Source organism: Salvelinus fontinalis, chromosome 8, assembly GCF_029448725.1.
Source record: "Salvelinus fontinalis isolate EN_2023a chromosome 8, ASM2944872v1, whole genome shotgun sequence".
In the NCBI taxonomy this organism is placed as follows: Eukaryota; Metazoa; Chordata; class Actinopteri; order Salmoniformes; family Salmonidae; genus Salvelinus; species Salvelinus fontinalis.
In genome coordinates this window covers 5,703,807-5,717,758 of record NC_074672.1, presented here as the reverse complement: position 1 = coordinate 5,717,758, position 13,952 = coordinate 5,703,807, and the positions used below count along the sequence as shown (strand labels likewise).

At 42.3% G+C, this 13,952-nt stretch overlaps 1 protein-coding gene across 1 annotated transcript in view; it reads left to right on the top strand.

The window, feature by feature from the left end:
- The window catches only part of LOC129860421 (cadherin-related family member 1-like), a 95,301-nt gene that overhangs the window by 66,258 nt on the left and 15,091 nt on the right, over nt 1-13,952 (top strand). The window contains exon 15 of the mRNA XM_055930809.1: nt 13,208-13,436. Within this exon, the coding sequence (XP_055786784.1) occupies nt 13,208-13,436 (229 nt within the window). The remainder of the gene's footprint in view (nt 1-13,207; nt 13,437-13,952) is intronic.

Below are 13,952 nucleotides of genomic sequence, written 5' to 3'. Positions count from 1 at the left end.
CTCTCATATATACAGTATATATATATCCGTGGAGTGATTGTCAATAAAGAGCCAGCGATTCAGTAGATATACTAGTTGTTGAGGATCCAGCTGACCAGAAAAAAACCCTTACGTGACATTATCAGTGGGCGATGTAAAATATTTATCAATACGGAGAAGAATACGCCCAGGCTCACCACACAAAATGGCCCTTGTCTGGTATGAAAATGACAACGAAGTAGAGGGTTATTTTATTATAGGAACATCTAAGATTTTGCCAAAAGAGTGTTAATAAATAGATAAATAAACAAAAATAAATGAACACTTGTGGTTATGCTGAATCAATGATGATGAAACAAATAATGTATGAAAATGGTAGCTCAAATGAACCTGATCTAAAAGTAATGGTTCACTTTGAGGCAAACTCAAATTCAACCAGTATGTTAAACAATAAGGTGCTGGCAGAGATCTATGAGTGAGCACTAAAGTAGATACCTCACTGTAAGCTGTGGATAATTGCAGTGGCCTTACATTTCCATGATTCTCTTTTTATAGTTGAACATACCTCCTTTATTGTGCATTCACATAAGCTTACTGGCCTTTCTGAGGATTTGCTTGTATTTTCATTCTGCTCTCTTTTATTAGATTTCAAACAGAGCCCAGTGTAAAACAAATGGCAAAATACTAAAAAGTAATTGAAATACATATTTCAAATACATGTAACAGAAATACTGCCCATCTCTGTCCTAAGCTTTGTAAATTCCTGTAACATTTTGAACATTTTACCCCCACTTAACACAATAATCGCCATAGGCCAACAGGCATTGACATTTGTTTTGTAAATAAAAATAATCGCCCCCCCCAAAAGAGCAATGTCCTGCTCCTTCCCTGACTTTTCCTAAATGTTTGTATTTTACACTGCTCATTTGTCAGAATTTTGAAATCACAAACCTATTTAGAGCCTTTTACCTGTTTTTTTTCACACCGATTCCAAACCGAGCCCGTCAAGACAATGTGCTGTAGGACATTGGTACCCAGCCAGGCTCCAAGACAATGTGCTGTAGGACGTTGGTACCCAGCCAGGCTCCAAGACAATGTTCTGTAGGACGTTGGTACCCAGCCAGGCTCCAAGACAATGTGCTGTAGGACGTTGGTACCCAGCCAGGCTCCAAGACAATGTGCTGTAGGACATTGGTACCCAGCCAGGCTCCAAGACCATGTGCTGTAGGACGTTGGTACCCATCCAGGCTCCAAGACAATGTGCTGTAGTACGTTGGTACCCAGCCAGGCTCCAAGACAATGTGCTGTAGTACGTTGGTACCCAGCCAGGCTCCAAGACAATGTGCTGTAGGACGTTGGTACCCAGCCAGGCTCCAAGACAATGTGCTGTAGGATATTGGTACCCAGCCAGGCTCCAAGACAATGTGCTGTAGGACGTTGGTACCCAGCCAGGCTCCAAGACAATGTGCTGTAGGACGTTGGTACCCATCCAGGCTCCAAGACAATGTGCTGTAGTACGTTGGTACCCAGCCAGGCTCCAAGACAATGTGCTGTAGTACGTTGGTACCCAGCCAGGCTCCAAGACAATGTGCTGTAGTACGTTGGTACCCAGCCAGGCTCCAAGACAATGTGCTGTAGAATGTTGGTACCCAGCCAGGCTCCAAGACAATGTGCTGTAGGACGTTGGTACCCAGCCAGGCTCCAAGACAATGTGCTGTGGGACGTTGGTACCCATCCAGGCGCTCTCTTTACCCACTGAAAGAATGACAAATAGATGAATGGGTAATAATTAAGCACTTTACTTTAAAATTGAATTTAAATTAGGTCTAACTGAATGATAAGGAAGGTGAAGAGGTTGATATAATTTAGAAAGACAATAGTGTGATCATGAGTTTGTGTTATGCCTATTTAGCTTTGGCACTCATGTTTGTATAAATTAATTTGACCGTGCGCCTTGCATGTTGATATAATTTTCTTTTACGTTTTACTTTGTATAAAGAAGCTGTTACTGGACTGTTTCATTTACTATAACTCTATTACGAATCTGATTTATTGTAAGAGAAACTAAAACATGGTACTTATTGCAGTAAGCCTTTAGAATAATGAACGACATATTCTTCACTCTATCCGAGTTGATGAGCGAGGGGAAGCAAACGATGCCAGCCCAGTGAATGAATGACAAATGGGTGAATGGGCGATAATTGTGCACATTACTTCACAGTCAAATATAAATGAGGCTTAACTGAATTATAAGGAGGGTGAAGAGGTTGATTTAATTTAGAACATGGAGTTTGTGTAATGATTAGTTTGTGTTAAGCCTATTTATCATTGTTGGCGCTCATGTTAATAATTTGACCGAATTATACCTTTCTCTTTTACATTTTATTTTGTCATTCAAAATTCTAAAGGCGCTCGCACATCTGAGCTATCTTTGTTGCAGGTGCATGGTAACAATTGAATAACATGAGAAAAAAGAAGAAACCCACACAAAGCTCTGACGAAGGCCTGGAGACCGATACGTAAAAGTTAATAAAGAGCAGCTATACTAGCAAGAGCTGTGTGCAGGTGTCTTCTTTTTTGTCACATTTTACTTTGTAAAAATAAGCTGTTACGGGATTGTTTTATTTAATATAACTCTATTAAGAATCACATTTATTGTAAGGGAAACGAAAACATGTTATGTGTTGCAGTACGCCTTTAGAATAATGAAAAACATATGTTTGACTCTTTCTAAGTTGATGAGCGGGAAACAAACGATGCCAGTCAGCCTGCACAGCCGGCCCATCGAAACTAATTTCACACATAATAAGAGTTAGCCAATAGATACGATTCAAATGACAATAGTCTGATGAGTGACAATATTATCAGATGGTTACATCTTGTAATTGACAGATTCAGGGAAAGGAACATCACTTTATCAAATCCTCCTTCAGAGTCACATGCAGGTAAAATGTTTTGACTTCTATATAGTATCAGAAAGAGCATATTCTGCAGTTTCTTTTACACTTACCTTTATCAAATAACTCTCAAAATTCAAAAGGTGCAGTTCTATTTCCAAATTTCACTTTTTCCAAGAATATCTGCTCTCCATGTGTTCAGCACATGACCACTGACATGGTAGCATTGCTCTGGCTGCTAACCAGATTAGTAACATAATACATGTAAAATCCGCTGTTCTCTTTACTTTTAAATACATTTTCTTATTTCCACAATGTTTCTTTAGTCTTGCCAAAACTTTGTGATGAACTTAAACTTGTGGTTTATAGTTTTTACTTATAGTCTAGAGTAACATAAACTAATGAAAATGCAAATATGTTCTTTGAAATGATAACTTTTTAGATTTCTAATGTTACCTAAGACCGTTATAAACAAAACCAAATTATTATTCTTCCGATAGCATATATGAAATGCATTTATTAGACTGTAGGAATGTTGATGCGTCATTGGCTGGAAGTTTCACTAGGACTTGGTAAAATCATACAAAACATTTCCTTGACTCTATCTAACAAAAACCTATTGTTGTTTTATTTTTACATGGATTTTTACATGTGAAAGTATTCACCCTCCTAGACATTTTTCCTATTTTGTTGCCTTACAACCTGTAATTAAAATGTATTTTGGGGGGGGTTGTATCATTTGATATACACAACATGCCTACCACTTTGAAGATGCAAAATAGCTGAAAACTTGAGCGTGCATAACTATTTACCCCCTCAAAGTCAATACTTTGTAGAGCCACCTTTTGCAGCAATTACAGCTGCAAGTCTCTTGTGGTATGTCTCTATAAGCTTGGCACATCTAGCCACTGGGATTTTTACCCATTCTTCAAGGCAAACTGCTCCAGCTTCTTCAAGTTGGATGGGTTCCGCTGGTGTAAAGCAATCTTTAAGTCATACGACAGATTCTCAATTGGATTGAGATCTGGGCTTTGACTATGCCAATCCAAGACATTTACATGTTTCCCCTTAAACCACTCGAGTGTTGCTTTAGTAGTATGCTTAGGGTCAATGTCCTAATGGAAGGTGAACCTCCGTGCTAGTCTCAAATCTCTGGAAGACTGAAACAGGTTTCCCTCAAGAATTTCCCTGTATTTAGAGCCATCCAACATTCCTTCAATTCTGACCAGTTTCCCAGTCCCTGCCAATGAAAAACATCCCCACAGCATGATGATGCCACCACCATGCTCCACTGTGGGGATGGTGTTCTCGGGCTGATGAGAGGTGTTGGGTTTGCGCCAGACAGCGTTTTCCTTGATGGCCAAAAAGCTACATTTTAGTCTCATCTGACCAGAGTACCTTCTTCCGGATGTTTGGGGAGTTTCCCACATGCCTTTTGGCGAACACCAAATGTGTTTGCTTATTTTTTTCTTTAGCAATGGCTTTTTTTCCGGCCACTCTTCTGTAAAGCCCAGCTCTGTGGAGTGTACGGCTTAAAGTGGTCTTATGGACAGATACTCCAATCTCCGCTGTGGAGCTTTGAGGTTCCTTCAGGGTAATCTTTGGTGTCTTTGTTGCCTCTCTGAGTAATGCCCTCCTTGCATGGTCTGTGAGTTTTGGTTGGCGGCCCTCTCTTGGTAGGTTTGTTGTGGTGCCGTATTCTTTCAATTTTTAATAATGGATTTAATGGTGCTCCGTAGGATGCTCAAAGTTTCTGATCTTTTTTTAGAACCCAGCCCTGATCTGTACTTCTCCACAACTTTGTCCCTGACCTGTTTGGAGAGCTCCTTGGTCTTCATGGTGCCGCTTGTGTCACTTCACTGTTATTGGTGGTGCTGCGATGACCTGGTAGGGACCCATCCATCTGGGGTGGTTCTACTTCCTTTTGTGGACTTTTAGCTTGATCCATTCTCCAACGCCAACAGTCTGGGTCACACTGTTCTGGGACTTCCTGGGCCTTCCTGTATTGGGAATACAAAGACCTAACAGCATTCCTTCATATATTTGCTCAAATCATCATCCAGTGCAGTCAGTTTGAGTCATTGGTCTGTGTAAAGGAACGTTCATTGGGCAGCCAGTTAACCTCTCTTGGGTACGTGAGACGTTAGCCTCCCACCTTTTCAACAGCCAGTGAAACTGCTGGGCGCCACATTCAAATACAGAAATACTCATTATAAAAATTCTGAAAACAAAACATATTTTACATAGGTTTAAAGATTAACTTCTTGTGAATCCAACCACGGTGTCAGATTTAAAAAATGCTTTACGGCGAAAACATACCTTACGATTATTTGAGAACATAGCCCAGAGGACAAATCATTACAAACAGTAACCAGCCAAGTAGAAGAGTTGCACAAGTCAGAAATATAGATAAAAATTAATCCCTTACCTTTGATGAGCTTCATATGGTTGCACTCAGCAGACATTCATTTACTCAATAAATGTTCTTTTTGTTCTCTTTATATCCAAAAACCTCAGTTTTGTTTGCGCGTTTTCTTCAGTAATCCACAGGCTCAAACGCAGTCAAAACAGGCAGACAAAAAATCCAAATTGTATCCGTAAAGTTCATACAAACATGTCAAACATGTCAATCATCAGGTTGTTTTTAGCCTAAATAATCGATAATATTTCAACCGGACAATAACGTTGTCAATATAAAATGTAAACAAGAAAGGCACTCTCTCGATCTCGCGCATGAAAAGCTCTGTGACACTTTAGGGTCCACTCATTCAGACTGCTCTTACTTCCTCATTTTTCAGAATACAAGCCTGAAACAATTTCTAAAGACTGTTGACATCTAGTGGAAGGCATAGGAACTGCAAGTTGAGTCCTAAGTCAATGGATACTGTAATGGCATTGAATAGAAAACTACAAAACCAACAAAAAAAATACTTCCCGAATCGATTTTTCTCAGGTTTTCAGCTGCCAAATCAGTTCTGTTATACTCACAGACACTATTTTAAGTATTAGGATTCTCCTTTAGTAATACAATTGTTGGCAGAAGTTGGTACAGAGTACAGTATATGATTTCCCCAGGTTCTGCAAGGCGTCTAAGACATCCTGCAACTTTTATAGCCTCCCCATTGACATTTCATAACAGATAAGTCTAAGCATCTTCTGCCAGGTGGTGGTTTCCATCAGGCCTGTGGTGGCCTTGTGTTCTCAGAAAACCAGTCGTATTCTCAGAACCTCAGACAGTCACGGTGGGACCCAGACAGGAGGAGTATGAGCGTAGGGGTTTCCGTCTTCTGGGGACATCACTCAAAACAGGTGTTAACACACACAGAGGTCTCCTAAGATGAGACCTTAAAGTTTATCATAACACAATTTATAAACCCTTTAAAAGGTATGAGGCTTGTTTTTTTAATTGTTTTTTTTTCACCTTTATTTAACCAGGTAGGCCAGTTGAGAACAAGTTCTCATTTACAAATGCGACCTGGCCAAGATAAAGCAAAGCAGTGCGACAAAAAACAACACAGAGTTACACATGGGATAAACAAAAGTACAGTCAATAACACAATAAAAAAATTGATATACAGTGTGTGCAAATGGAGTAAGGAGGTTAGGCAATAAATAGGCCAATAGTAGCGAAGTAATTATAATTTAGCAAATTAACACTGGCATGATAGATGTGCAGATGATGATGTGCAAGTAGAAATAATGGTGTGCAAAAGAGCAAAATAAGTAAATAAAAACATTATGGGGATGAGGTATTTAGTTGGATGGGCTATTTACAGATGGGCTATGTACAGCTGCAGCGATCGGTAAGCTGCTCAGACAGCTGATGCTTAAAGTTAGTGAGGGAAATATAAGTCTCCAACTTCAGCGATTTTTACAATTCGTTCCAGTCATTGGCAGCAGAGAACTGGAAGGAAAGGTGGCCAAAGGAAGTGTTGCTTTGGGGATGACCAGTGAGATATACCTGCTGGAGCGTGTACTATGGGTGGGTGTTGTTATGGTGACCAGTGAGCTGAGATAAGGCGGAGCTTTACCTAGCAAAGACTTAAAGATGACCTGGAGCCAGTGGGTCTGGCGACGAATAAGTAGCGAGGGCCAGGAGGCGAGAGCCTACAGGTCGCAGTGGTGGGTGGTATATTGGGTGATAAAACGGATGGCACTGTGATAGACCGCATCCAGTTTGCTGAGTAGAGTGTTGGAGGCTATTTTGTAAATGACATCGCCGAAGTCGAGGATCGGTAGGATAGTTAGTTTTACGTGAGTGAAGGAGGCTTTGTTGCAAAATAGGAAGCCGATTCTAGATTTAATTTTGGATTGGAGATGCTTAATATAAGTCTGGAAGGAGAGTTTACAGTCTAGCCAGACACCTAGGTATTAGTAGTTGTCCACATATTCTAGGTCAGAACTGTCCAGAGTAGTGATAGTAGGGCAGGTGGGTGTCGGGCAGCGATCGGTTGAAGAGCACGCATTTAGGTTTACTAGCATTTAAGAGCAGTCGGAGGCCACAGAAGGAGTGTTGTATGGCATTGAAGCTCGTTTGGAGGTTTGTTAACCCAGTGTCCAAAGAAGGGCCAGATGTATACAGAATGGTGTCGTCTGCGTAGAGGTGGATCAAGGAATCACCTGCAGCAAGAGAGACATCATTGATATATACAGAGAAAAGAGTTGGCCCGAGGTTTGAACTCTGTGGTACCCCCATAGAAACTGCCAGAGGTCCGGACAACAGGCCCTCTGATTTGACACACTGAACTCTATCTGAGAAGAAGTTGGTGAACCAGGCAAGGCAGTCATTTGAGAAACAAAGGCTGTTGAGTCTGCCAATAAGAATACGGTGATTGACAGAGTCAAAAGCCTTGGCCAGGTCGTTGAAGACGGCTGCACAGTACTGTCTTTTATCGATGGCGGTTATGATATCGTTTAGTACCTTGAGCGTGGCTGAGGTGCACCCATGACCAGCACGGGAACCGGATTGCACAGCGGAGAAGGTATGGTGGGATTCAAAATTATCTGTTGGTTAACTTGGCTTTCGAAGACTTTAGAAAGACAGGGCAGGATGGATATAGGTCTGTAACAGTTTGGGTTACAGTGTCACCACCTTTGAAGAGGGGGATGACCGCGGCAGCTTTCCAATCTTTGGGAATCTCGAACGATACGAAAGAGAGGTTGAACAGACTAGTAATAGGGGTTACAACAATGGAGTCGGATCATTTTTGAAAGAGAGGGTCCAGATTGTCTAGCCCAGCTGATTTGTACGGGTCCAGGTTTTGCAGCTCTTTCAGAACATCTGCTCTCTGGTTTTGGGTGAAGGAGAAGCTGGGGAGGCTTGGGCAAGTAGCTGCGGGGGGTGCAGAGCTGTTGGCCGGGGTTGGGGTAGCCAGGAGGAAAGCATGGCCAGCCGTAGATAAATGCTTATTGAAATTCTCGATTATCGTGGATTTATCGGTGGTGACAGTGTTTCCTAGCCTCAGTGCAGTGGGCAGCTGGGAGGAGGTGCTCTTATTCTCCATGGACTTTACAGTGTCCCAGAACTTTTTGGAGTTAGAGCTACAGGATGCACATTTCTGTTGGAAAAAGCTAGCCTTTGCTTTCCTAACTAACTGTGTGTATTGGTTCCTGACTTCCCTGAAAAGTTGCAAATCGTGGGGACTATTCGATGCTAGTGCAGTACGCCATAGAATGTGTTTGTGCTGGTCGAGGGTAGTCAGGTCAGGAGTGAACCAAAGGCTATATCTGTTCTTAGTTGTACATTTTTTGAAAGGTGCATGCTTATTTAAGATTGTGAGGAAATTACTTTTAAAGAACAACCAGCCATCCTCTACTGACGGAATGAGGTCAATATCCTTCCAGGATACCTGGGCCAGGTCGCAGAAGTGTTTTAGGGAGCGTTCGACAGTGATAGTGATGGTGGTTGTTTGACCGCGGACCCATAACGGATGCAGGCAATGAGGCAAAGATCTCTGAGATCCTGATTGAAAACAGCAGAGGCGTATTTGGAGGGCAAGTTGGTCAGGATAATATCAATGAGGGTGATCATGTTTGCAGATTTAGGGTTGTACCTGGTGGGTTCCTTGATAATGTGTGTGAGATTGAGGGCATCTAGCTTAGATTGTAGGACAGCTGGGGTGTTAACCCCTTCAGTAGCAAGGGTAGAAGAAACACCTGCAACTAGATCCCCACGTTCTGGTCTTGACGAGATTTTTTTTTTAAACTGTTGGGGAGTTTCTCTTCTGCACTGTTCAACAAATCCAGTAAATGTGGAAGAGGAGATAAGATGGAGTTTTGTCTTGTTAACGTTTTGTTCTGTTTTGTTTCTGGTGTCCTTTGACAGCTCTTTGGTCTTGGCCATAGTGGAGTTTGGAGTGTGACTGTTTGAGGTTGTGGACAGGTGTCTTTTATACTGATAACAAGTTCAAACAGGTGCCATTAATACAGGTAACGAGTGGAAGACAGAGGAGCCTCTTAAAGAAGAAGTTACAGGTCTGTGAGAGCCAGAAATCTTGCTTGTTTGTAGGTGACCAAATACTTATTTTCCACCATAATTTGCAAATAAATTCATAAAAAATCCTACAATGTGATTTTCTGGATTTTTTTTTCTCATTTTGTCTGTCATAGTTGAAGTTGGTGGCTGACTAAATACTTTTTTGCCCCACTGTACCCAATACACACAAATCTAGTAAAGGAATGGAATTAAGATTAATTAATTTGTGCATTAACATAACATCAAATTGATAAAGTCCTCAACTGGCAGCTTCATTAAATAGTACCCGCAAACACCAGTCTCAACGTCAACAGTGAAGAGGCGACTCCAGGATGCTGGCCTTGCCTATTTGCATTCCCCCTTTTATGCTGCTGCTACTCTCTGTTTATTATCTATGTCACTTTAACTCTACCTACATGTACATATTACCTCGACTAACTGGTGCCCCCGCACATTGACTCTGTACTGGTACTCCCTGTACATAGCCTCGCTATTGTTATTTTACTGTTTCTCTGTAATTATTTGTAACTTTTTTAAATTTTTATTATCCATTTTTTACTTAACACTTATTCTTCTTAAAACTGCATTGTTGGTTAAAGGCTTGTAAGTAAGTATTTCACTGTAAGGTCTACGTTTTATTCAGAACGTGACAAATACAAATACAATTTGATTTGATTTGTTGCTGAAAGGTGTATAAAATCGAGCACACATCCATGCAATCTCCAAAGACAAACATTGGCTGTAGAATGGCCTTACTGAATAGCTCAGTGACTTTCAACGTGCCACTGTCATAGGATGCCGCCGTCAAATTTCTGCCATGTAAGTGATGGTTATTGTGAAGTGGAAACGTCTAGGAGCAACAACGGCTCAGCCGCAAAGTGGTAGGCCACACAAGCTCGTAACGCCCTACATATCATCTGTCCTCGGTTGCAACACTCCTTACTGAGTTCCAAACTGCCTCTGGAAGCACAAGACCTGTTCGTGATGAGCGTCATGAAATGGGTTTCTATGGCCGAGCAGCTGCACAAAAGCTTAAGATCACCATGCGCAATGCCAAGTGGTTGGCTGGAGTGTTTTAAAGCTCGCCGCCATTCGACTCTGGAGCAATGGAAACACGTTCTCTAGAGTGATGAACCACGCTTCACCATCTGGCAGTCCGACGGACGAATCTGTGTTTGGCGGATGCCAGGAGAACGCTACCTGCCCCAATGCATAGTGTCAACTGTAAAGTTTGGTGAAGGAGGAATTATGGTCTGGGGCTGTTTTTCATGGTTCGGGCTAGGCCCCTTAGATCCAGTGAAGGGAAATCTTAAAGCTACAGCCTTCCCCAAACTGTTGCCAGTTTGGGGAAGGCCCTTTCCTGTTTCAGCATGACAATGACCTCACAAAGCGAGGTCAATACAGAAATGGTTTATCGAGATCGGTGTGGAAGAACTTGCACAGAGCCCTGACCTCAACCCCATTGAACATCTTTGGGATGAAATGGAACGCAGACTGTGAACCAGGCCTACTCGCCCAGCATCAGTCCCTGACATCACTAATGCTCTGGTGGATGGAAGCAAGTCCCTGCAGCAATGTTTCAACATTTAGTGGAAAGCCTTCCCAGAAGAGTGTAGGCTGTTATAGCAGCAAAAGGGGGGCCAACTCCACATTAATGCCCATGATTTTTGAATGAAATGTTTGACGAGCAGGTTTCCACATACTTTTGGTCATGTAGTGTCACACATATACATATATATATATATATATATATATATATATATATATATATATATATATATATATATATATATATATATATATATATATATATATACATATATATATATATATATATATATATATATATATATACACAAAGAAATCGTGGTACTTCATGCGAACTCATGACAGTGTTTCGGTGCTGATCTTCAACACCACCTCACACTGCTTCATCTATATATATATTCAGGTTTTTCCCAGTTTTCATATTTCAGGTTATTACACATTTCATGATTTACAGTTTCAGATTACTTTATACAGTTAGTTAGTTAGTTACAAAAATCTTAGCTGTTACAGCTGTACTATACAGCTGTACTTTTTGTTACATTGTAATTGTAATGTACTGTACACATTCATTATACACTGCTCAAAAAAATAAAGGGAACACTTAAACAACACAATGTAACTCCAAGTGAATCATACTTCTGTGAAATCAAGCTGTCCACTTAGGAAGCAACACTGATTGACAATAAATTTCACATGCTGTTGTGCAAATGGAATGGACAAAATGTGGAAATTATAGGCAATTAGCAAGACACCCCCAATAAAGGAGTGATTCTGCAGGTGGTGACCACAGACCACTTCTCAGTTCCTATGCTTCCTGGCTGATGTTTTGGTCACTTTGAATGCTGGCGGTGCTCTCACTCTAGTGGTAGCATGAGACGGAGTCTACAACCCACACAAGTGGCTCAGGTAGTGCAGCTCATCCAGGATGACACATCAATGCGAGCTGTGGCAAGAAGGTTTGCTGTGTCTGTCAGCGTAGTGTCCAGAGCATGGAGGCGCTACCAGGAGACATGCCAGTACATCAGGAGACGTGGAGGAGGCCGTAGGAGGGCAACAACCCAGCAGCAGGACCGCTACCTCCGCCTTTGTGCAAGGAGGGGCACTGCCAGAGCCCTGCAAAATGACCTCCAGCAGGCCACAAATGTGCATGTGTCTGCTCAAACGGTCAGAAACAGACTCCATGAGGGTGGTATGAGGGCCCGACGTCCACAGGTGGGGGTTGTGCTTACAGCCCAACATCGTGCAGGACATTTGGTATTTGCCAGAGAACACCAAGATTAGCAAATTCGCCACTGGCGCCGTGTGCTCTTCACAGATGAAAGCAGGTTCATACTGAGCACATGAGCACATGTGACAGACGTGACAGAGTCTGGAGACGCCGTGGAGAACGTTCTGCTGCCTGCAACATCCTCCAGCATGACCGGTTTGGCGGTGGGTCAGTCATGGTGTGGGGTGGCATTTCTTTGTGGGGCCGCACAGCCCTCCATGTGCTCGCCAGAGGTAGACTGACTGCCATTAGGTACCGAGATGAGATCCTCAGAGCCCTTGTGAGACCATATGCTGACACATGCACATTTGTGGCCTGCTGGAGGCCATTTTGCAGGGCTCTGGCAGTGCCCCTCCTTGCACAAAGGAGGAGGTAGCGGTCCTGCTGCTGGGTTGTTGCCCTCCTACGGCCTCCTCCACGTCTCCTGATGTACTGGCCTGTCTCCTGGTAGCGCCTCCATGCTCTGTACACTACGCTGACAGACACAGCAAACCTTCTTGCCACAGCTCGCATTGATGTGCCATCCTGGATGAGCTGCACTACCTGAGCCACTTGTGTGGGTTGTAGACTCCGTCTCATGCTATCACTAGAGTGAGAGCACCGCCAGCATTCAAAAGTGACCAAAACATCAGCCAGGAAGCATAGGAACTGAGAAGTGGTCTGTGGTCACCACCTGCAGAATCACTCCTTTATTGGGGGTGTCTTGCTAATTGCCTATAATTTCCACCTTTTGTCTATTCCATTTGCACAACAGCATGTGTAATTTATTGTCAATCAGTGTTGCTTCCTAAGTGGACAGTTTGATTTCACAGAAGTGTGATTGACTTGGAGTTACATTGTGTTGTTTAAGTGTTCCCTTTATTTTTTTGAGCAGTGTATTTTATATCAGCTCCCATCTTTTTAAGTTTGAAATATATTTGTTTTTTCAATGTGGTTTATATCAGGTTCCTCGTCCCATAATTAAATAATGACCCAGAAGACAGCTGTCAATTATTTTATAATTGAAAGAGAAATAACACCCAATATCTTACCCCTCCCCAGGTTTCTGATTCATTCAGCATCAGGGATCATCTACACCCAGCCATGGGCCAGCCTGGACGCGGAGGTGAAGTCCAAGTATAATTTCTATGTCAAAGCCGAGGACGCAGATGGCAAGTACAGCCTGGCCGAGGTATTTGTGACCGTACTGGACCTCAACGATCACCCGCCAGAGTTCAATGAGAACTTCCTGGAAAAGACCATGATCATAGGAGCGCTGGTGAAGATAGAGGTTTGTGTTGCAATCTAACTTCCAGTTTTGAGACGATTCATCTTTGCCATACCCCAAAGGTTGATTCGTTTGCAGCAATTACAAGAACAAGTCCAAAGCCATGCTTTCATGCATTTCTGTGGACAATAAGAATATCATTATTTTACATAGCACGTGTCATTACATCGAGAATCTCTATGACACTAATGCAAAACAAAAACAAATGTTGGGTTCTGGCAGGTCTAGGCGATGGTCTTCCACAGCTGATCAGGTGTTGAGGCAGTTCAGAAAGGCAGTAGCTTGAGAAAAGGGAGCATTGATGGTACAGGGAGGGAGGGAGAAGCGTCAGTCATATAGCAACAGGCCCAGGGGCCTCATTCATAACCATTGCATAAATTTAATGCTAAATATCTGCCTGCTCCATTTCAGAAAAACATACTGAGGTTTATAAAGGCATGTTTTCCATTACATATCAGATCTGTCGTGAAACTGTGCACGTGTGAATGAGCATTATAACTCCGCCTGAAAAACTCCCAT